At 37.0% G+C, this 24,210-nt stretch overlaps 1 protein-coding gene across 1 annotated transcript in view; it reads right to left on the bottom strand.

The window, feature by feature from the left end:
• The window catches only part of LOC149828038 (endonuclease V family protein), a 72,170-nt gene extending 51,021 nt beyond the window's left edge, over positions 1 to 21,149 (bottom strand). The window contains exons 1-5 of the mRNA XM_090019827.1: positions 21,025 to 21,149; positions 17,925 to 18,054; positions 15,907 to 16,177; positions 6,230 to 6,292; positions 5,824 to 5,899 (exon numbers count right to left, since the gene is read on the bottom strand). Of these exons, the coding sequence (XP_089875953.1) occupies positions 5,824 to 5,899; positions 6,230 to 6,292; positions 15,907 to 16,177; positions 17,925 to 17,998 (484 nt within the window). The 5' untranslated portion in view covers positions 17,999 to 18,054; positions 21,025 to 21,149. The remainder of the gene's footprint in view (positions 1 to 5,823; positions 5,900 to 6,229; positions 6,293 to 15,906; positions 16,178 to 17,924; positions 18,055 to 21,024) is intronic.
• Between the last annotated feature and the right edge of the window lie 3,061 nt (positions 21,150 to 24,210).

Below are 24,210 nucleotides of genomic sequence, written 5' to 3'. Positions count from 1 at the left end.
GCCTGGCTTAGCCTGCCTGGCCTGCTGTGCACACAAGGGCCCAGCCGAGAGGGCTCAACTGGGCAAGCACCTTAAAAAAAAAAGCGATTTTTGGAATAAAAATATTTAAAGTATTTTTTTTTAGCTTTTGGGGTTGTGTCATGCCCTAACAGCACACACAGAGGCCCGGGCCGGGTCTGTGTATGGGGCTGTCAGGCCCAACCAATAGGGTCAACTGGGTTGGCAGGGGCCTGCCAGGCCCAGTCCAGCCTTGGGCAGGGCAGGCTTGGGCAGAACACCGTAAATCGCGTACGATTCCCCCCCCCCCTTTTTAACGATCTGCAGATCCGAGGCAGAAAATCAGGCGATGCAGTAAAATCTGTTCTGAATGAAGTTAACCAATAAGAGGCACGTTATTGAAAGTAACGTGTTTTCATTTTCGGAATGGCAAGGAAAGAGACTGATGTTCCAAAGGATGAATCCGATCCGAAAAAGATTCAAAGATAATATCAATCAATTAAAAAATAGATCTGCGTTCACGTTCAGATCACAATTTGATCTGACGTTAATTTGAAAACGATGAGAAAACAAGATTGACGTGATTTCAACTCTAGAAATCACGCAAAGATCAAATATGATCTTGCATGATTATCGAAACTGCTATTGGGGAATATTGTGTTCAGCAATGAGAAAGGAAGAACAGAAAAGCAGAGAAAAGAAGTAGATGAAAAGAAAAGTTGACGTGAACAAATCCAAAACTCGGATTTTAGAGGAAAGGAAACATGTTAACTTGAATAGATTTAAGAATGGGTTTAAGAACAAGACAATAAAATGGAGAATAGATGAAATCGGATTGAGAGCTACCTTAGAAAGAGACAGAAAAACTCGGTTTGAGGCTCATAAGGACACGATCTTCAAGATTGGATCTTCTGCTCTGATACCATGTTAGAAATCATGGGTTTTGTCATTCAATCACAAGAACGAATAAAGAATAGAGAGAGAGAACGTGGTGGCCGCAGAAAACCCCAAATTAGGATCTGCGGTATCTGGCTTATCATTATATATAGGTTGGTACAAATATTAAGGTACAAAAATATCCGTTACACAACAAGCAAAATTACAATAGGCCATTAATGAACATGAGACTAGTCATTAATAAACATGAGACTAAATAAACTCGAGTTTAGTGTGATCTGTGATCCGAGATCTAAACCCAATCATGAATGACTTCTTTTCACCTATTGCATGATAAATGTTTTTATTGCTTAATTGATGTTTCATATTGCTTATTAGTTGTCCCTATTGTTTAGCAATTGTTCTTTATTGCTTGAATGATTAATTGGATTATGAATTTGTCATAATTGCATCCCTCTAAAATGTTACATGATTCTTATTTATGTTCTTTTTACTTGTCTGATTCATTAAAAGGACCTATACGCAAAATCTTTGATTTTGACACCCTTACTTCTGTGTTTTTCGCAGCCTCTGAGGCCCAATGAGAGGACATACTACTTGGAGAGCTACGAGTGATACACGACTGCTTGACAACTTTACTTAGGGACAGCGTGGCTCCATATTATGATTCATTTATATTTCTTTGCGCATGTTTTGAAACTATCCTTTTAATTAATAAAGTTGGTATTTTAGTTTACATGATGAGTGTAAGATCCCTTGTGGTTGTGGATGTGTTATAACTGTAAAAGCCCCGGATCTCTGAGAATGTTTTTGCAAATGTTTAAAAAAAATATATCACTTTTTAACGGGTACGAATTGGGGTCGTTACAGTAAATCCTATCCATCGTGGGAAGACGAAGCATATTAAAATTGATCAACATTATATTCATCAGAAAGTGGAGGATTAAGAGATAGAGACCCAATATGTCCAAACTGAAGAACAAGTTGTTGATTTATTTACAAAAGGCCTCACGAAGAATAGATTTTAGTACTTAAAGAAAAAAGTTGCCCATGTTTGTTAACCATATACAACTTGAGGGAGGCTATTAGCATGAGGTCCAAATTCAAGCATGAGGGGTCCAGATCCAAATCATGTTAGATCCAAATCACCCAACGTGATCATGCCTCTTGTGTTCACGTCTAATGTGATTGTTGTGTTTCCTTAAATGCCCTTAATTAATCTCTTTTGTATTTTATGTAAATGAGGGTATTTTAGTCATGACATATCTTAATTGTAAAGTTAATATATAGTTACAAGAGAAACACGATTTTCCCTATTGGGAATCGTGTGTTTAGCCCAAAACCCTGTTGTCCTCTCCTCTCTGCAGGGAATTCAAAACCCTAAATCTAACTCATATTTATTTGTGGTATAAAAATGCCTTTTTTATAACATTACAATGACATTTAAGTCGAGCACATAACAAATGACATAAATGCCCCCAATCTACAACACAACCACCACGTGGTCTGCTTTGTGCTAATGATGCTACTACAGTAGGTCTTAGATCCTTGACATTGGAGTTGGAATCGAGTTCCTACCAACCAAAACCTACAACCTCCTTATGAAATTGTACAATGGTGCAAACAACTTACAGCAGCAAAAGGATAAGATATCATTGACTATTTATTCTCAACAGGCGGAAAGCATCTCACAGTGTCATCATTGGTAATGGCTTCACAAATGAAACATGGATTTGGTTCCTTAAACAAAATATGATTTCTTTTAAGTTTCTCTTCATTTAGAATTTTTCTTTACATGGCACTTTCATAAAAAGGCTCTAACCAGAACAACAATTTTACCTATGAAAAGTTTCAAACTATTTGGTGTAGAATCATCACAAGCACTAATTCTCTATTCAGCATATTACAAAATAAGATGGCGCAAAATGGGAGAATTTTCATATGATATTAAAGTGTAATATCTCACAAATTTAGCCTAATTTTAAATTTTAATAAATGTAATTTTTATTAAATAAATATATTTTTATTATTTAAATCGATATAATATATATAGTGGCTGACGTTAATTGGATCGTGATATGGATCTTGGACCCATTGCCAAGATTTGTGATCCAATTGCAATATGGATCTTGGACCCATTGCTAAGATCTGTGATCCAATTGCAATATGGATCTTGGACTCAATGTCAAGATCCATGATCCAATTATAATATGGATCTTGGACATGTTGCCAAGATCCATGATCCGATTGTAATATGGATCTTGGACATGTTGCCAAGATCCATAATCCATTTATACTATGGTAAATTAAGTTTATTTTTTAAACTAGATTAAATTAGTGACAAGATAAACAACAAAATAATATATGAGTCCTAGTATAGAAAGACTTCTATTTCCATGAGGAAATAGAAGGCTTTCTATTTCTAAAACACATGGGACGTCCCCCCTTAGTGGAGTCCCATGTGCTCTATAAAAACTATAGCAGCCCTCTCTCTTTATGCTGATTTTGAGAGAGAGGGAGATGGCTGGACAGAAAAAAAAATATAGAGGGAGAGGTTGTACCATGAGGCTGAGAAAGAGAGAAGAGAGAGAGAGTGAGAGAGGCTGCAACGTCTCCCTCTTCTTCATCGTCTGTTTTTTCTTCCTTTTGCGAAGCTACAGTAAGGTACGGGTCTTTCCTCTTGAGATTTGACAATCAGGGATCAGCCTAAACCATGTCAGGCATGGGTTTGAGAAGAGAATCAAATTTATGTATTTATGCACAGATTTTTTACTCCTCTTAAACCCTAGATGTCCCTACTGATTCGAATATTAGTTTTGAGCACAGTTCAAACTCTCATCACTATAGCATCTATTAGAAAATGACCTATCTTTCAAATCGATGTTAAAAATATGTTTTTTAAATGTTCTTCGGTTGCGAAAGGCTTTGTATGATCTAAAACAAGCTCTTAAGGCTTAGTATGATCATTTTAGTGATGTGATTGTTCAATTAGGATTTGATCGTTTTAGTGATGTGATGGTTCAACTAGGATTTAGATCTTGTTATACTGATATTGCCTTGTTTATTAAGTCCTTTGATGCAAGTATAGTTATCTTACTTATCTATGTAGACGATATGATTATCACAAGAGGCAATAAACACGAAGTTAGTCATATCAAGGATGTTCTCAAAAGGAACTTTAATATGACAGATTTTGGTTTTCTTCGATATTTTTTTGAGATAGAAGTTGCTTATTCACCCTGAGGGTATTTTTTGTCTCAAACCAAGTATGTAGCCGAGATAGTTAAAAGGTCATGTCTTACGGATGAAAAGAGAGTGGACACGCCAAAGGTCATCAATGCATAAATGAAAAAAGATAATGGAGAACCTCTGAAAGATCTAACTCCATATCGCCAAATAATTGGCGTCTTAACTTACCTTTCTATTACTCGTCCTGATATTGCTCATGTTATTCATACTGCTAGTCAATTTCAACATTCTCCCACTACAGTACATATGAGCATTGTAATGATATGTTAAAATACTATTAATCATGGTTTATTTTTATTATTTTCATCCCCATTAGATGTTATTGCATATACTGACTCTGATTGGGGAGGAGATGTAAATGATTGTCGCTCAACCACTAGTTTTGTATTTTTATAGGTGATTCCTTGATATCTTGGAGGTGCAAGAACCAACCAAAGGTATCCCTGTCCTCCGGAGAAGCCGAATATCATGTCATGGCCACTATGACTTCTGAATTGGTGTGTTTGTGACAGTTACTTGAAGACTTGGGGATTTTCATATTCGCAAAAGCAATCATACATTTCATCAACGAACCAAGCATATCAAAATGGATTGTCATTATGTCCATGAAGAATTCCTGAAGAAGACCATCACTTTACCATATATGTCATATGAGTATCAATTGGCGGACTTCTTTACAAAGGCGCTACCATCTCCCAGATTCTACTTTCTTCTTGGCAAACTCTGGGTTGTCATTCCGTGAGTTTGAGGGGGTGTTAGAATATGGGTTATATATATATATGACTGTAATATGTATTACAGTTTAAAGGTATTTTGGTCTTTAATTCTATATATTGTTATAGCATTTTTGTCCTTGACAATATAACATATTTATAGCTGTTGGGAGCTCCCAACTGTTAGATTTCTAGCCGTTGGGGACAGCCATATCTTGGGAGCCTCTCACTCCCTTCTGTCTATAAATATGGGCCTTGAGCCCCTTGTAATTTAATGCATTTTGTGTGCATTTAATTCTCAATAAAGACCTTATTTTTTATGTTGTGATTCTCTAAGCCCCTAAGTGGCTTTTGTGTTTGTGTTTACTTCCCTAAGCCCCTAAGTGGCTATTGTGTTTTTTGCCCCTTTGTGTGGGTTTGTATTTGCCTCTTGTTTAAGGTGTGTGGAAAGTTCTTGATTTCATTACATTAAATTCACTAGACCTACTTTGATTAATCAATTGTGACAATGCCCAAGAACCAAGTACAGGTGATAATGCCAAAAACTTCCTGATAAGCAGCACAAAATGTATGTGAAAAGATGTACACAAAATGCATGTGAAAAGATGACAATGCATCTTGTTTGAGGTGTGTAGAAAGTTCTTGATTTCATTACATTAAATTCACTAGACCTACTTTGATTAATCAATTGTGACAATGCCCCAGATCCAAGTACAGGTGATAATGCTGAAAATTTCCTGATAAGCAGCACAAAATGCATGTGAAAAGATGTAAACTAAAACAGTTTGTTTCTGAACATTAATATCATGTTTTTAGCTCATAGAATATTGAATGGAAACTGTCTACACAAACAACAGTTAGTCATACCAGTCAACAACTAATCAGTTAGGAAGTGGCAATTTATCTTTGATAATCAAGAAATTTTTCAACCGCTAGTTGAAACATATGAATTCCATTATCAGCATACCTCTAGGATGAAGTAGTCCATTTCCATCGACCATCAACAGCTGTAGCCATCCACCAAGAGACACACATTTAGAAACCTAATGAATGAAATGTCAATAAAAGTAAAAGCATGAACTTGCAAATGATGCATCTTATGTCCTATGATGCATCTTATGTCCTCATGATGAACTCAAATCAACTTAAGACAGGATCGTACTATTCATTATCAACAACATAAATTATCAATAAATGAAGGTACTCTTCCTAAATTACTAAGCCATTTCTTAGTCCACAATAATTCAAATAAACTGCATTATACTCCTTTTGACCTGATGACTGAATCTAACAGCATAATCATAAGTTCCATCAAGCTGAACACATGAATCTGCAGAACAGAAGGGGGGGGGGGGGGGGGGGGGGGGAAGAACCTGAGGATAGAAAGGATTTTTCTCACTCCTCATTTTCTCAAGCAACTCTAAAATAATTGGACCCTGATAAAAAAAAATCCAATACAAATCAATACCAGCAGTTGATTTCTCATAAACATGTACCTAAAAGCATAGAAGAAAATGACAAGCATCAAAAACTAGGATCTAAAACAAAAAAGCATTTACATATAACACATTGCATTGGCACTTGCACTGCTAATTGTGCATGACAAACAAAAGAACTACTAAAAATAAAATTATCATGGAAAGAATCACAGCTATTCAAGAGCTAGACCAACAGCATAATAAATGAACTGATACACCGGATCATCAACCGATCATGCATTAACAATTCATATGATACCAAAGTGCAATCAAAAGGCATTATATAATTCAGTCAACAATAACCTCTTGCTACATAGATATGCATAAAAAGACTGAGCTGTGAAACAAATCCATCCTAATGAGAGGAGAAGAAAGATGTGGTGTAGTTAAATCTAGCAATTTGCACAGAATCAGTTGTCAGATCCACAGTCCTAGTAGAGCAAATAAAAAACAATAATTAGAAAGAATGCCTGAAGAATTGCCACAGGACAGGATGAAATAAGCAATGAAGACAGGGCAACAGGAAAAATGTGATTATAGAGGGAAGAAAATAAAACAAAGAGAAACAGATATTAGTTTCCTTTGCTACTTTTTCTCAAAAAGCATCAAGCGTGATAATAGGGGAAAGAAGTAATATATTGGGCTTCAGGGCCAGAACAGTTTCTAACATGTAAAATCAGGGAAACAAAAAGAAAACATAATGGCAGAAAAATCCTTTTTTATAATTTTGTGATTCTTTTTCCTCTTCCTTTTTTTATCTTGCTTTGTTCGGTTACTAGTTGTTTAATTTCCCCTTGAAGAGATGGTGCAAGAAGCACTTAGTTTCTCTTATAGATGAAACGTTGTGAATCTGAACCTTGTCAATTGGAGAATAAAGAAGAAAATTGGAAAATATTAATAGGAAAATGGGCATGCACTTTCCTAGCAGATGTTCAATGTGTGAACAAACCAAGGAAACAAATGAGCACCACATGATACATTGCCCAGTTGCTAAACAAATCTGGAGGGAAGTTGTCTAATTTCTTTGTAAGCAATTGGTCCCTAATTCAAGTATTGATCTTTCTTTGAGTTGATGAGGTAGCCAACACTTCAACAATAAATCTGTGAGCAAAGACGGGATAGTTGCCTTTCTTATTATTAGGAAATCGTGGGAATTGAGGAACAAAAAAATTTTTGAAGACACAAGCATATGGCGGGAGATGGTGATGCAAATTGTTCTCAATGAGGTTCATTTAAATGTGATTCAAATATGCAGCAATATTGATTATGTAACAGTCAGGAATTGGTACTATGCTGGTCGTTGGAAGCCTTCTAATGAGGGATGGGTGAAGATTAATGTTTACTGCTTATTTATCCGGAAATCCAACTCATGGCGGGTGGGCTTCACTCTAAGGGATCATGGAGGATGGAACCTATGTCACCTGGGTATGGGTACGGGTACAGAGGGTACGACAATGCAATTCCAAAAAATGTGGGTACAAGAACACAGCTATATATATACATATATATATATATATATTAAATATCACATAAATACAAAATAAATTCAAAATAAACTGAATATAATCTAAATATATATGTTATATGTAAAATATATATCATAGAGTAAAAATATAAAATTAGACTGAAACTATAATTATAAATTATCAATTAAATACAAACTTGTATGTACGGAGGGTAAAATGTGTTAAAATACAAGTAATCAATATATATATATATATATTCAATCATACCCGATAAGGGTATTCCTGTAATTCAGTCCAATAGGGACATTGTAGTTTTTTTTTCATTTTTGTTTTTCTTTTCTTATTTTCCTTTTTCTTTCTTTTATTTTTCTGTTTTCTTTTTCCTAAAAATGCATTTAATGCATTCACATTGGGGGTCCCAACTAAGAGTCGTCTTACTAAGTGTGGAGGCTTATAGCCCATTTTATATTTTTAATTTAGTAATATTTTTTATATTTTTCTGGAGCTTCCTTTCATATGACCCCTCTTGAAAATGGGCTTTCTAATTGTGTAATAACTCTAAAAACTCCTATGTTTCAACCTACGATGGTACATCTTTACAAGTAAAAAGTTTTGGAACTTTAAATTTTTTCAAAGATTTTTTTGTGCCAAACGTAAGAGTGGTACCTCAACTTAATTTAAATCTCCTTTTTGTTTCTCAAATATGTGATCATGGATGTGAAATCTCCTTCTCAACTAAGGATTGCTCCATACAGGATCTCCGGTCCGGAAAGCAGATTGGGCAAGGCCATAGGAGGGGAGATCTTTATTACATGAGCAACTTAAAACTTCCCACTAACTCTTTTTGTAATCATGTCCAAGATAAAAATATTGAAACTTGGCACCAAAGACTTGGACATCCAAGTTTCTCAAACATGTACTCCTTTCCTTTTGGAAAGAAATTTTGTAATGAGAAACATTTTGTTTACAAGAATTGTATTTTTGGAAAAATGAAATCCACTCATTTTCCAAATAAAACTTTTGTGTCCAAAAGACCTTTTGAGTTAGTCCATTCGAACGTTTAGGGCCCTTCTCCGGTCATATCGAAAGGAGGATACTCCTATTATGTTACTTTCATTGATGACTACACTAGATATGTGTGGATCTATTTTCTCAATTTAAAATCCGAAGTCTTTGACTTCTTCAAAAAAATTCATATGATAGTCAAAAATCATTTTTCAAGTAATATCTCTACTCTTAGATCCGATTCGGGTGGAGAGTATCTATCAAATGAATTTCAAAATTATTTGGAAACAAATGAAATTTGTCATCAAATATCATATCCTAGGACTCCCCAACAAAATGGTCTAGCCAAAAGAAAGCATACACATATTTTGGAAACCACTAGGACACTTATTATTTCCAAAGAATTTTTGGGCCGAAACCGCTTTAACTTCAACTTACTTGATAAATAGAATGATATTTTCATCCTTGCAAAATACATCTTCATATGAAAAATTATTTGAAAGAACACCCGATTTCAATACATTAAGAATTTTTTGGTGTAAATGTTTTGTCCTTACACATAAAAGAGATAAATTATCTCCTAAAGCTATTAAATGTGTTTTCTTAGGATATGGAGAAAATCAAAAGGGTTTTAAATGCTTCGACCTTAAAAATAACAAACTATATGTGTCTAAAGATGTAACCTTTTTAGAAAATGAAAATGATTTTGAGAAAACTAAAGATATTGACGAAAGCGAATATGCTTTCTTATTTGATCTTCTCTCTCAAGAAGATGTGACTCCTCAAGAAGAGGAAATCTCTAATGATTTGTTGAATGATCTAGAGGATATTCCTCTTAACAATATTGAAAATGAAAGTGATAGACCCATCCAAACCTATGTTAGGCGTGGTCAACAAGTTCCCATGAGTGCCTTAGAAAAATACTCTCAAGAGTCCAACATAGAAGAAACCTCTTTAAGGAGATCAAGCCGAATCTCCAATCCTCCTAACAGGTTTGTTTCATATCTATGTCACATGGGTGCGGGTGCGGGTGCGGGTGCGGGTGCGGGTGCGGGTGCGGGTGCGGGTGCGGGTGCGGGTGCGGGTGCGGGTGCAGGGGTGCGGCACTTTCAAAAACCTTGGGTGTGGGGGTGCGGCAAAAAAACAAATAAATATATATAAGGGGGTCCAGGGGGTCCCCCTGGTGCAAGTCCCGAGACACCCCTTCGGATCTTATTTTAAAAACACGTCTCTGGAAATAAAGTGTGATTCGGATTGGAGTTTCAATCAAAGCCAATCTGTTTGCGCCCCTAATCTGATCTGACCTGTTCACATCCCCTCTAAAAAGTTAACTGGATCTGGATTTGAACCTCTCCCTAACTGGTTCTGAATTTTCGGTTATATTGTATCCAATTTATGTTTGGTAATCACCACGCATCACTGATTCTGATCCACTTATATCCCCAAAGCCTTGGAGACAACCAGATATCCTCAAGCCAAATTCGAATTCAAGAACTGAGACCCAATCTTATGGTCCAGACATCACTTTGAAGTTTGGACTCAAAACTCAAGTATATCCAATCTGAAGTGACGAATTGAACTGGTTAGATCTTATCTGATTGTTATAGACCCATGGGTTGGTGGAGGCCAAGATATGAACCCCAACCCAAATTCGAAACTAGAGTAGATCTTAACCAATTGCTACCCAACCGATACGGACCTGAGCATTTATTTCCTAACTCAATTCATACCGGAACCGGTAAAGACCCAACCCACTAAACCCCGACCTGACACACAATACGAGTCTGAAATTATTTTCATATGCAGAACCGAAAACTGAAGCCGTTTTTATCATTTGGGTTTTTTGTCTTGTCTGACCCGACCCATTTTCACCCTGATTGTAGAAAAAATATGAAGCAAATCAGGTCATGCTGAACATGAGTGTTTTTGCTCATGTCGACATCGTGGTCGTCTGTTTGCATTTTGGATGAATGCCACGTGGTTTTGTTAACTTTTGAGCTTTTTAAAATGCAAATCGGATGGCCAGCATGAGCAAAAACGCTCATGTTCAGCATGACCTAATGTGCTTTCGAAAAAATATGGTGTTTTCACTTCTTTTTTTGTTTTTTTATTTCCTTGCAAATTCAAATATTCCAAGGGATTCTGCCATGGAAAACTCTGCCCACCATGGACGCAAATATCTCCTCTGAAACCCTACACGCCGACGATGCCAGAAAATTGTCGACGGAATCCGAAAATACGGTCATCCCCAGCAGCGTCCCGGGTACGGAGGCGGTCGGAGAAAGTGTCGAGGTGTTGGGGAGAGGGATCTTGTCGATGCTGGAAACCCTAATTAGGGTTTTCGAAGATCGGTCGGAGAGGGTGGGGCAGAGCCAGGATCAGTTGTCTATGAGCATCGATAGGCTCACTCGAGGTATTTTTTTGTTTTCGATCCTTCTCCTTTTCTTTGGCGTGTTTTCGTCCGACCCCATTCCTGTTTCGTTTCGCCTTTTGAGATTTCCCTTTACTCAGGTTTATGTGATTGAGGGTTTTTCTGCGATTTGGTTCCGCAATTTAGGGTTTTGAATTTCTTTGCTCAGTTTTCAAAAAATGGGAAAAAATGAACCAAAATGAGCCTGGGTGCGTTGACCGCACCAGGTGCCGCGCTCGCGTTGCATCGCGTCGATGCAGGTGCGGCACCTGTCTGGCCGAATCCCTGTGACAGTTTCCTATGAGTCTCTAACGCCAAAGTATAAAGCGTGTCTAATTGTGTAACACTCTTTTCATGAACCTTCACATTATAATGAAGCAAAAAATATTCCTCAGTGGGTTGAAGCCATGAACTTAGAACTTAGTGCCCTTGAAAAGGCAAAAACTTGGGAAATAACCTTTTTACCCACTGAAAAGAGATCTATTGGATGTAGATGGGTCTTCAAAATTAAAACTAAAAGTGATGGGTCATTAGAACGCTATAAAGCCTAGTTGGTAGTAAAAAAATACGCTCAAGAATACGGTATAGACTATGAAGAAACCTTCGCTCTCGTAGCTAGGATGACTAGTGTTAGGACTCTTATTGCGGTTGCGTCAATTAAAAAATAGCTTATTTATCAATTAGATGTTAAGAATGCATTCCTAAATGGTGAATTAAATTAAGAGGTTTACATGGATCCTCTACCAGGAGTATGTATTGGTGAAAATAAAATTCTCAAACTTAAAAAGGCATTATATGGGTTAAAGCAAGCTCCAAAGGCTTGACATGATAGATTTAGCAATGTAATGACAAGTTTGAATTTTCGTTCATGTTATACTGACACTGCCTTGTTTGTGAAAAGTGCAGGGTCTTCAGTAATTATTCTACTACTTTACGTTGATGATATGATCATCACTGGAAGTGATGAGCAAGAAATCAATGACATTAAGAAAGTTTTAAAAGAAAATTTTGACATGTCTGACCTTGGTTTCTTAAGATATTTTTTAGGAATTCAAGTAGCGTACTCTCCCCGAGGGTACATTCTCTCTCAGATGAAACTTGTTGTTGATATTTGTTCCAAGTCTGGCATCTCCGATGATAAGAAGACAGAAACCTCTGAAGTTATCAATGCAAAGTTAAGGTTGGAAGATGGAACACTCCTCGAGGATCCTATTCCCTACCGCCAACTTGTTGGGTTTCTAACCTACTTATCCATCACTCAGCCAGACATAGCTCATGCAGTTCACTCAGTCAGTCAGTTTCAACATGCACCTACAACTATGCACATGAATGCAGTCTTAAGGATAGTAAGATACATCAAAAACACCATAACTAAGGGAGTTTTTCTTTTCTCTTCGTCATCACTTGATTTAAGTGCTTATACTGATGCTGATTGGGGAGGAAATCCCAATGATAGAGTCTTAACTACCGGTTTTTGTGTTTTTTTAGGTGACTATGATTTCTTGGAGATGCAAGAAGCAGCACAAAGTATGATTGTCCTCAACAGAAGCGGAGTATCGTGCAATGGCCACTACAACCATGGAGCTTGTGTGGCTTAGAAGTCTTCTCAGTGATATGGGCATAGTCATCTCTACTCCTTCGAAGATGTATTGTGACAACAAAAGCACAATCTATATCGCAAGCAATCACACCTTGCATGAGCATACTAAACACATCGAGATGGACTGCCATTACGTTTGTGATGAATACCTAAGAGAAACCATAGCACTGCCTTACGTTACATCCGAGTATCAGTTGGCGGACTTCTTCACTAAAGCCCTTGTTGCTTCGCGTTTTATGTTCCTTCTCAACAAGCTTTCGGTTATATTCCCGTAAAGCTTGAGGGAGGGTGTTAAAATACATGTAATCAATATATATATATATATATATATATATATATATATATTTTTATATTTATATTTATATATTTATATATATATATATATTCAATCATACCCGATAAGGGAATTCCTGTAATTTTGTCCAATAAGGACATTATAGTCTTTTTTCATTTTTGTTTTTCTTTTCTTGTTTTCCTTTTTCTTTCTTTTATTTTTCTGTTTTCTTTTTCCTAAAAATGCATTTAATGCATTCACATTGGGGGTCCCAACTAAGAGTCGTTGGGCCCCCAACAGTCACAATTGTGACCGATGGGAGCCCAACGACACCTTGTTGGGCCTCCCAATGTGGTCTCTCTCTCTCTATCATTCTTTCTTGCCTATAAATAAGTGGGATATCCCCCTTTGTAAAGTATTGGCTTCTTCAAGCCCTTTCTTGCATTTATAAGAATTTATGTTTGCAAGCCATTGTTGGCTTTTGTGTATGTCCTTTTTTGGACTTGTTCTTTTGCTTTTTATACGTGAATGTCCATTGCAGGACATTGTTTTTATTTCTGCATATTTCATTACAAAATGACGTGTCCAGGTGTCGACACATGTCGACACAGAGATAGGCGTGTCGACACAGGTACGGAGGGAAAAATGGAGCGTCCGCGTACCATAGGATGGAACTTATGTATGGGATGGCTGGCACACAAAGAGGATGACTAAAAGAGGGAGTGGTCTGCTTGGGAAGAGGTATGGGGCCTGATACCTCCTAATAATAAGTTGATCATTGAGTCTGCTCATCGTGACATTTTAGCCGCTACAAACAGATTGCTGGAAGGTAGAGGCCGACCAGAATATATGAAATCAGGAATTGCACATACGCTATTAAATTTCAATCATATTAAATGTGTCCACATTAACAAGTCCTGTAATTATTGGGCTGTTACTCTGGCTCGTATGGATATCAATCATATCATTGGTCAAGATAGGGTCTGGAAAGACAAGCCACCAGATTGGTTCCTTATATCTGATTTGTAATGTTGATGAACTTTGTAACTGATAAGAGTCTGCCTAACCTCAGCTTCCAATAAAAAAAATGATATATTTTGCTAGTACTATATTGATGGGTGTCTTTTCATGTGTTTTTATTGAAATGATCAGAATGTGCTTACATAGAAGTCCACCATTATCCTCTTTATTTTTGTTGGCAGCTTCATGTCTTACACGAACCGGTTGATTCAGTGACCTCCATGTTAAGATGTATATATATATATATATATATATATATATATATATATATATATATATGTGTGTGTGTGTGTGTGTATATATATATTATTTATAATAATTTAATAAGTAAATATCCTCTAGGGGTATTTTCATCATTTTACTCATGTAATAGGGATTGTTCATTAGGAACAGTTTTTCTCTTTTTTATTTATTTTTTCTTTTTTGTAATTTGCCCTTTTAAGCAAGGGCTCTATGGTCTTTTGACTATAGAGTCATTGGAGGCTCTCCAACGGTCATAAATATGACCGTTGGGAGACTCTATTGAGAGCTCCCATTTAGTCTCTCTCTCCCTTGTAATGTGTATATAAAGGGGCTTTGTTCTCCCTCAATTGTTAATGCTTCTCTTAGGCATTTATGCTCAATAAAGATGAATATGTTTACATTTTGTGTTTTTCTATTTAGTCCCTTAATGTTTTATATGCACTTAGTGCTTGTGTTGTTGCCCCTTGATGGCTATTGGTTTATCCTACAGTGGACTTGTGCCTATGCACATTGTGTTGTGATCTTGTAAAGCCCTTGGTGGCATTGTTTTTGTATTTCATTACACTCCATTCACGGTCAGTTCAATTGGTTGAACAAAGACAAGGTTTGGGAATGAAATAAACGTCAGGACCTTAATCAAATAACTTGGAATGGTACCAGATAAAGTCTCAAAGTAGCCTATCTCAGTTTGTTTAGGCCAAACGAATGACAACTAAAACTTTAGGTAGCTTAAGCACTTTGGTTGCCATCCAACGACAATCTTGTAGGCATTCATATAAAGAGCACGGTTACAAGCAATCTTGAATTTTCAAAACAGGGGTGTCACAAGATTTCCAAAGGAAGCAGAATCAATGGGGAAGCAGAAGCGAGAAAAGAAGGCCTTTTAGGCCCATGTGTTGTTGTGGTGTTATCAAGCATCATGATGTCATTACTACCCACATTAAACCACACATGGTTATGATAGATAATCCTCTAAATGAATTTAATGTCACTTAACATAAATTAAAATAGCAAAATCACTTGCATGGACTATTTTATGGCCCATATATAATCCCCAGATTAAAACAGCAAGCACGGTTCCAATATTCTCTGTCATGCTGTTAATATGTAACAGGATGCTTGCCATATATAAATTAAGCATAAGATCCACTGGACTTTGTTTACGTGCTGCTAACACCCAACAAGAGAATGAACTAAATCAAAGCACAGCTGCAAACAATATAAACGTATAATCCTTCCAAAGCACATAAAAAGAACATACGATTCACAAGCACTAACAATCTTTCTGGATTAGAGTAACATTACCCAATGCAACAAACATCCCTACTTTTAAAGAAATCATCACATTTTTAGCTGATTAGCCAATATCTAGGTTTTTCCAAGATTTTTAAAACATTACAAGACATTTAAATTCCAGAAAACTTTTTCATCATCAAAATATTGTGTCCACTCCAATTGCTTAAAACAAAGCACTTAACTCTATTTAGCTTGTAACATAAACATCCACAGCAGTTGTGAAAACACATATAACTGTAAGATTATGGCAGCAGGAACCTCTCTGAATGCAAGAAAGCCTGGAACATATGGATTTTGAATTCTTGAAACATTGAAACTTTCATAAATAACATTCATAGTATTTAAATCCACAATCACAAGTGCACCACAGGCAACAGAAGGATCATCCTTGGAGAAACTCAAATCAACTCCTCCAACATATCGTAGTTTGTTCTTTTCAATGCAGATGTCTGTGTTGCCTTCTTTTTCAGCTATCGTCCATGCAAAATCATCCTCTATAATCACCCTTCTTTTAAGCGAATCCTGTATTCTGAAGACCAAATTTTCCTCAAAAGATCAATTATATAGTTTTCATCCTAAGTTTCTAAAATAAATAGAATAAATTCAACTATGCACAACACGCACACACGTCTGCATGCACGAACATGCACACGCACACACTCATGGGGAGAGAGGTTTTATTACCAGTTTTCCCATTAAATTCATTAAAGCTAGGTCATTTCAGAATTAAAATATTCAAGTCAATAGCTCAAAAATTAACAGGCTTAACACTTATAAACCATCTGGTGCTTGTTTTCATGCAATATGCATGTATGTCAACTAACTGAAATCATGTTTGGTAGGTGTCAACCAAGAATTGAAAATGGTGCTTGACAATACATGTTTGACATTCGTAAGGAGGAAATTTTGAAACATCTATCTGTCAAACCAAAGTTCAACTACACTGCAGTTCACCATATCCAAATGTTGATTCAATGTTTCTCCTTCCCCTCATCCACGAGACTAAAAATGAAACTCTTTAAGGCTCATCCCTACAATGTGGTTGTATGTAAATATAAACAAGCTAAAGAAAGAAAATCACAGAGTTTAACATCTCCTAAGGAAGTGAAGCGATCCTCATGTGTGATGACACTCCTTTAAGATTATTATTGCAAGAGTTTCATCTCTAAGCACCAGCAGTGCAAGTATGCTTAAATGTTAAACACAGTAGTTTGGTAAATTATGCATTCTTTCTTAGATTTCATTTCTATGATCCATCATTTAACAAACCTTTGCAGGTGTGTTAGCTTTGCAAAGAATTCTTACCATGTTTTTGTAAGTCAATTTATAGTTGAAACTTGAAATATAAATACTTAATACCAATGTAGTCAAAAGCGCCAACTAGTTCGCCTAGTAGGCCTAGATGTAAGTAAAATGCCTAGGTTTTGCAATTCCTAGGTGGATACCTTAAAAGGTACCAATTTGCTGACTACGTGTCGGCTAGGGCACCTAATCAGCGATTAAACTGCCCTCACCTAGGCATAAGGGCAGTTTAATCATTTTTTATTATTATTATTATTTTTAAACGTACGAAGAGAGGTGGTTAATACTAAATGATTATGTTTTCTTACATATGTGTATGTTAATTTGTTTCTGATGAATTTTTCTGTTAAAGGCTGAAAGTAAGATATATGTGTGATTTTTGCAAATTTTTCTATAAAAGCTGAAAGCATGTTTTTAGTATTACTGATTATGTAATATGTTATTTATGTATGTGTCTTTCTTCTTCGAATGGAGGAAAGTATGATTTTTTTTGTGTATATATACATACATATTTTGATTATTCTATGAATAAAATATGTGTTACAATCAATTTTTCTGTGATAGCCTGAAAGCATATTTTGTTGATTATACTGAATATGTTATGAATAATTGAATATGTATATTATGGTTATATATATCATGTGAAGTGTAATTGGGTATTTGTCTGATGAAAACATCTTATTACCAAAAGAATTAAACATATTTTTATGTATGGTAGTATATTTTTTTATTTTTTAATTGGGCTACCAACTAGTCTGACTAGGCCCGCCTAGTCCTCAACTGTCTTTTGAGGGGTCTACCAACTAGGCACCGCCTAGGCTTTTGACTATATAGCTTAGTACCTTGAATGAAACAACGAATTCATGAGTATCTTTTCTGTTGATAATACATGTCAATGAGTTTGAGAAAATAAATAAATAGCATTGAAACTGAGAATGTATCCATGTAAATAACACAAGAAAACCAATAAATACCTTATCCATTCATCAAGTTCCAATGAAAGATGCATCTTATCACTCTGAATGAAGGAATCACCCATAGACTTCATAAGGAAATTTTTAACGCAAGAGATACAATACAGCCAGAAGTGTAATGCGAAGAAACCTATTAACATAAAACCATGTTATTGCTTTATCAACTTAAACACAAATTCCTTTTCAAACCAAGTACCTAAAGTAGTATAAGTGACTCTCATACAAATATTGAATATGCATCATACGTAATGGACGCTCCAAAGCCAAAGTTCCAAAGCAGCAAGCAACCAGAAATTCTGCTATTTTGAGTACCTTTTTCTTACAATCTCTCCCATGATTTTCAAAAAAGAAATGTGTTTACAAGCTTGGTTTTAGCATGTTCTTTCAATTTGAACTTTATTTTCTTTGCTTTATACTCTCCATGAACTTCTTCAGTGTTTTATAAGCACGACAGAACTACATGGAGGGTACGAGGCAAAGAGCACTAAAGAACTTCTTTGGTGCTTGGCAATGTGACCTTTTATCTGTGACATTGATAACCACGTTGGCTGTTCAATCTTGGTAGACTACCATATGGTTGGGAGCATGAATCAGCATTGGAACCATGGGTTGAGATTTTGGAGCAAGGACTGACAAGGGGAAGAACCCAGTTAATATAAGGGTCCACAACCTTACATTTTCTATCTTTTGTAATGCTGAAAAGTTAAATTACTGGAAAATTACACAAACACTTTTCTTGGGAGCAGTAAAAATTAAGAGAATAATGATAAATTTGCATAAAAAGATAAACAAAAACCAACAGATTATGAAAGAGAATATATTGAAGGAAAATAAAAGCAGAACATACTGATGAAAGAAGCCTTTCAAAGGAAGAACCAAAATGATACCCAACATATCCAAACATTCTTTGCTCTAATAGCATGTTGACTTGATTCAGAAAAGCAAGATAAGGCATGGCAATCAGCACCAACTTATGTGATGTCTAATCAATATGAATGTACATCCAAACAACACTGTCATACAATCATATGATTAAAGTTGAACCAATTACTGTCAAAACCTTTTGTAAGTAATAACCATCACCAATATATGCACTGCATTATGAGTACATTCATAGAATACCAAATAAACACAAACCAACGGTTCCATTCATACAAATGGACTCATGAATAAAAGCCAGTACACTGAAAATCTGGTTGGAAGAGGTCAATTTCAATTTAAGTGTATGGTTCTAAAGCTGGATGTAGGAGCCTCCACTAGATTTCTGCTAGAATCTTGGAGAAAAAACGTTCCTTTCCATCTATATGCCCAAAAACTTGTTGTGGCCACCTGATCCTAAAAAGTGAATGCCATTTGACCATTTGTTCTTTTTTCTCCATGAGGAACAGGGAAACCACCCCCAGGATCAGAGACTTAATCGTATTGGCTATGCCTGCCATACTTATGATCGTTTTCCGAATGGTGTAAACCCGCAGCACACCCCTTGCCCCCAGGGAGTCGCCTTTCTTTAGCACAAGCAAGGGACATAATGTCCTTGCCCCTTCTTATTTGCAAGGGGCAGACACCTGTGGGAATGGAACCCTGACCACCTGTCTGGTAGCCAAGGCCCCCTTCCACTACCCCCAAACCCCTTGGGGCTGACCATCTGTTTTCCAAATTTCATTCTAATTAATGGCAGACTATGTTTAGAAAAGAACTGAAAAGCAAGAAATTTTATATTCAGACCCTTCTAGTAAAAAATATATCACACAGAGATCTCATTTGTGAAGACATAATGTGAAAGGGTACTCAAATGTGATTATTGTCTAAGAAACTGCTACTGACCTTGTCAGCATAGTTGCTTCTTCCAACTATATATTTTATTATCACTAACGCCCATGATCTACCTCTAGGTGACAAGGGTATAGCTTCTGGTGATGGCTGTAGAAAATGTTTAAGGACATCTGAGAGGAAATGTTGGCTTGTCTGGACATGTTGTAGTCTAAGACAGTAAGCAATAGTGCACACAGATTTTGTAATTCAACCCATGCTCGATCACGGTTTTTTTTTTCTCATCTTCAAAAAAAATTAAAAAGAAAAAAGATTTTCACAATTAGTTTGTCTTAGGCTCACCTTAGATCGGTTCAACATCCAGATAGCAATATTTCTTTTTTTTGTTCTAACGAAGATTTTATAAATAGACACCATGAGAACCGACCTCCCATAAGCATTACAGCAACAAACACACTAGAAATCTAGCCACATTAATGGCCTCAAAATGTGAATTGACACCCACGATGCCTAAACCAATCTGCAATTTTCTCATTCCTCGCGCAGGTTTCTATCTTTCAAATCCAAAACACAGATCATCAAGTACCTGCGTCTGATTAAGAAACTAGCAAACACCAGTGAGCAGCCAAAGTGAATTTACCAAGAACAGAAGTTCCTCCAGCAGAAAATAGCAAACGAAACCTAATTGATTCATTGTTTAAAAAAAAAAGCCAAACCCGCCGCTCTCTTCCAATTGACCTCTTCGACAAAAATATTAGAACTGATTCCACCGATTGAATCTAAGGCTATGTTTGGGAACCTTGCAATGGGATGGAAACACGGTTTCAGTGTGTTGCTAAAATATTGTTTTGCCAATGTGTGATGTTGAGAGATGGAGTTGCAAAAGCATCCTCTCGTGAAAGGTGTTGAAATATGGTGTTGGGGCAGCCAACACCATTCCCAATGCATTGTTTCAGCAACGTCACTGCTCCCAAACAGCAAGAGAGTATGAGAGCACGGCGGAAACCACAACACAACCTCCGATTCCAGGCTCCCAAACATGGACTAAATTTCTTCACTTTACCACCCAATAATTCATTTAGCAACAATCAAGACATCCTAGTTTCACTACAAACACAACCGAACCCGTAATTTTCTTCTACGCAAACAAAAAAGAAAGACGTCCTCAGAGAATCAACAGTTCCCTTGCAGAAATGGAAAACAAGACCACGAGTTCTTCAGAAAACGAGAAAGAGAATCACAAAATGAACATTAAGCAGAACTTAGACTTCAACTCCGCCCGATTAACATCAAATCGTCGAGAAAAAAGGACCAGAATTTGTATAAATACCTAATAATTCGGCGCCCACACGATCGGAAGAGCGAATCTGGAGATCATAGCGGACCTGTCTAAGCCTAAGAAAACCATCAATTTTCGGGAGCCGAAGGAGGGAAAAGAGGGGGCGGAGGTTAAAAACAAAAAAAAGAGGAGGGAAATGAGTCTGGACGGAGTAGATTCTGGATTATACATTAATGTCCTCGGTAGTCTATATTTCCTCTCACGGTTTGCCACACGTTCTGCCAATTGCCCATACGACTCATTGCCACCAGTGCTACGGATGGCAGTGGACTTGAGGAAACGGGCCCGGGCCCGGCCCCGCCTAGTTCCGTTTGGACCGGGGATGGAGGATATGAAATAGGGATGATGGTTAAAATAAAAACCCATGCGAGGATGGACTTACGCTTTCTTCTGCCCATCCTCAATCCTTTTAAAAGATGGTAATGAACCGAGGCAAAACGGAGCCCGTCCCATTTAAATGGGGATAGAGGTTAAAATCCAAACCCATGCAGGAATGAAGGTCTGGATTTTAAGACGGGGCAGGGGTGGAGACCTTGTCCCCTTCCCCGGTCCACTGCCATCCCTAACCAGTGCTACTGTTAGTTGGGGCCAACCATAACCTTTAAACTTTCAAGCAATTTCTCGCAATATATCGGCGATATTTTTATAAATATCGTGATATTTGTCACAAAGCTTCCACCTAACACTCTTGGGACTCCGTCTAAACTAACGTTGTTACTTTCGGTGGTTTTTTTTTTTTGTCGTGTCTTTGAGTCGACCTACCTTGTAGGTTTCTGTCTGCTGGGCCCTGCGTTGGATCTACTGCGACTGCATACACTTCCTTTCACATGCATAGGGCATTAACAATCAGGTTCATCATAAAAATGAATTTAAAACAAGAGTTGATTTCGAAATGACTAGCGAAAGAACTCTGTGTGCGAGTGCATCGTGTCATTTTGGTTATATACATCATTCACTTGTTATTTAGAGTTTCGCTAATCAATTTCAGTTGCACAAGGCTGATTTGGTTTACCATTCATTTTTAGTGTCATATTTCCATTTTGATCTTCGATGCACATGGTTTTTGTTGGGATGTCATTTCGGTCTTCGATGCACATGCTTTTTGTTGGTACTTCTCTATGGTATTTCCATATAAGAATGCCATTTGGAGAATACCAAGAAGCTGCCAAATCTCTATGTAACATTCACTAATACCTAAAAAGAAAACGGAAATTTATATGATAAAATACAGAAAAGTACCTATTGCAGTTGATGTAGCTGGGAAATCTGTCTGTCAGCACGCCTTCCACAGACAAGTCAACACCCATAACTGTAACTGTCCATGGTGATATCTAGGTATTTAACAGGAATGGCAGTGGAGCGGGAAAATAAGGCCCTGCCCCCCCCCCCCCCGCCTTGTCCTGTTTGGACCGGGGATGGAGGACATGAAACATAGATGGAGGTAGGGATGAAGGTTAAAATCAAAACCTGTGTGGGGATGGACTTACGCTTTTTGCCGCCCGGCTGCGTCCTCATCTCCAATTCCTGCCTTGCCCCACCCAGCCCTATTCCTGATTCTTCTTTAGGGATATCAGTGGACTGAGGGAAAACGGGGTCCCGCCCTGCTTTGCCCCATTTAGACTGGGGATGGAGGTTAAAATCAAGACCCGTGCAGGGATTTTGAGACGGGGAGGGGGGTGGAGACCCTGATTTGCACTGTATGTAGGGGCAAATCTTCTCTAAGGGGAGTACTTCCGTACGCCTTAGCCTGTTACATAATCTAAACATGCTTCTATTGTTTTCTTTATGTTCTCTGCTTTTGTTTGCTCTTATGTTGTCGTCTGGATTTTGGTCTAATGCGGAAAATGCCATGCTTGCTCCTTGTTTTTGCTTCGATTGTCTGTTGATCATGTATACACTGTTGTATTTACTGTTTTCTATCGTGTATTATATCATGATGACGATTGTGAAACTATGTGATCTGAAATATGATCCAACATATGCATGCACAATAATGTTTGCATGTTGATCCTGATGTAAGTTCTATTGTTGGATTTATTTTCTAATTGGTTCTTCTAGTTCTGCAGATGGGGTTGCACATATGCTAGTAGATTCTAAGGTCAACCTGGACTCTACTGTTGCCACTCTAATATTGCTGAACCTGACCATATTGTGCCAATCAAACCTGATCCTGTGCATGATTCTTCCACTGCAAAAGAGCTTCTCAATGACTTCACAACTGCTGAATAGTGACACCATCAGCTTCATTAATTTCTTTAAATTTGTGTGCTTTTCAGCAGTAATTTTTGAAACTCAAATTCAGAATTAGCTAGCTTGCCCATTTTTGTAGCATTAATTTCTTCATTATGGTGCTTATAATCTATTTATTTTATGGTTAAGAGTTCATAGTCGTTGTAAAGAAGCATTATGTGCTAGTTGGTGAACTAGAACATGCGGTGGTTTTGCTTGTCTCAGGTTTGCTGTCTTTGCCGATTTGTTGTCATATAATTTTGTAAGGTTTGTTGTCTTTTACATAAGAAATTGTTGATTTTCATGTGAAAACGGATCAGTTTTTCTCTTTCTACATGCCATAATGTAGGAATCTGTGGTTATTGTGGGCCTGAATCTGCATTGATTCAAGCAGGTTATTGTGCAGTGAAGTGAGTTTAGAATCAAGAGTGTTTGGTCGTACTCCTTGCTGACGTCCTTACGTTTAAGCCAGATAATTCAAATTGCTGTTTAGCCATTTGATCGGAGGTTGGAGGCTGCTGCTTCCTTTCAGTTTGCATCATTAGGAGGTTATAAACAATCAAGCCAGAGAAACATGGAGTAGGAATGGTACTTAACAGTAGTTGACAGAGCCTGTTATGCCTGCTTCTATATTTGTAATATTACAATTGATTATCAGATCATTTTAATCTAGCTAGTCTTGTTATAAACTTAGTGCTACTTGAATGATTTTTATCTCCTCAGTTGGCATTTGCCTCTGTTTAATGCTTTTTGAACTGAATGGTCTTCATCGGATTTGAGGAGTCTTTGTGTTCCAGATTCCTGTGGTATCGAATGTCATTTGTTGGCCTTTGGGTGGGACGCTACCTACGTGCAGTGAATGCTATTATCGATGACTAAGTCAGAAAGTTCCACCAAATTCACACTTGAGAAATTGAAACTAATAGACACTCTATATGGCTAAAAATT

The sequence above is a fragment of the Nuphar pumila genome, chromosome 10 (genome assembly GCF_984573655.1).
Source record: "Nuphar pumila chromosome 10, dmNupPumi1.hap1.1, whole genome shotgun sequence".
In the NCBI taxonomy this organism is placed as follows: Eukaryota; Viridiplantae; Streptophyta; class Magnoliopsida; order Nymphaeales; family Nymphaeaceae; genus Nuphar; species Nuphar pumila.
Note: the sequence above shows the minus strand (reverse complement) of the source record. Positions and strands in the feature narration are given on the sequence as shown.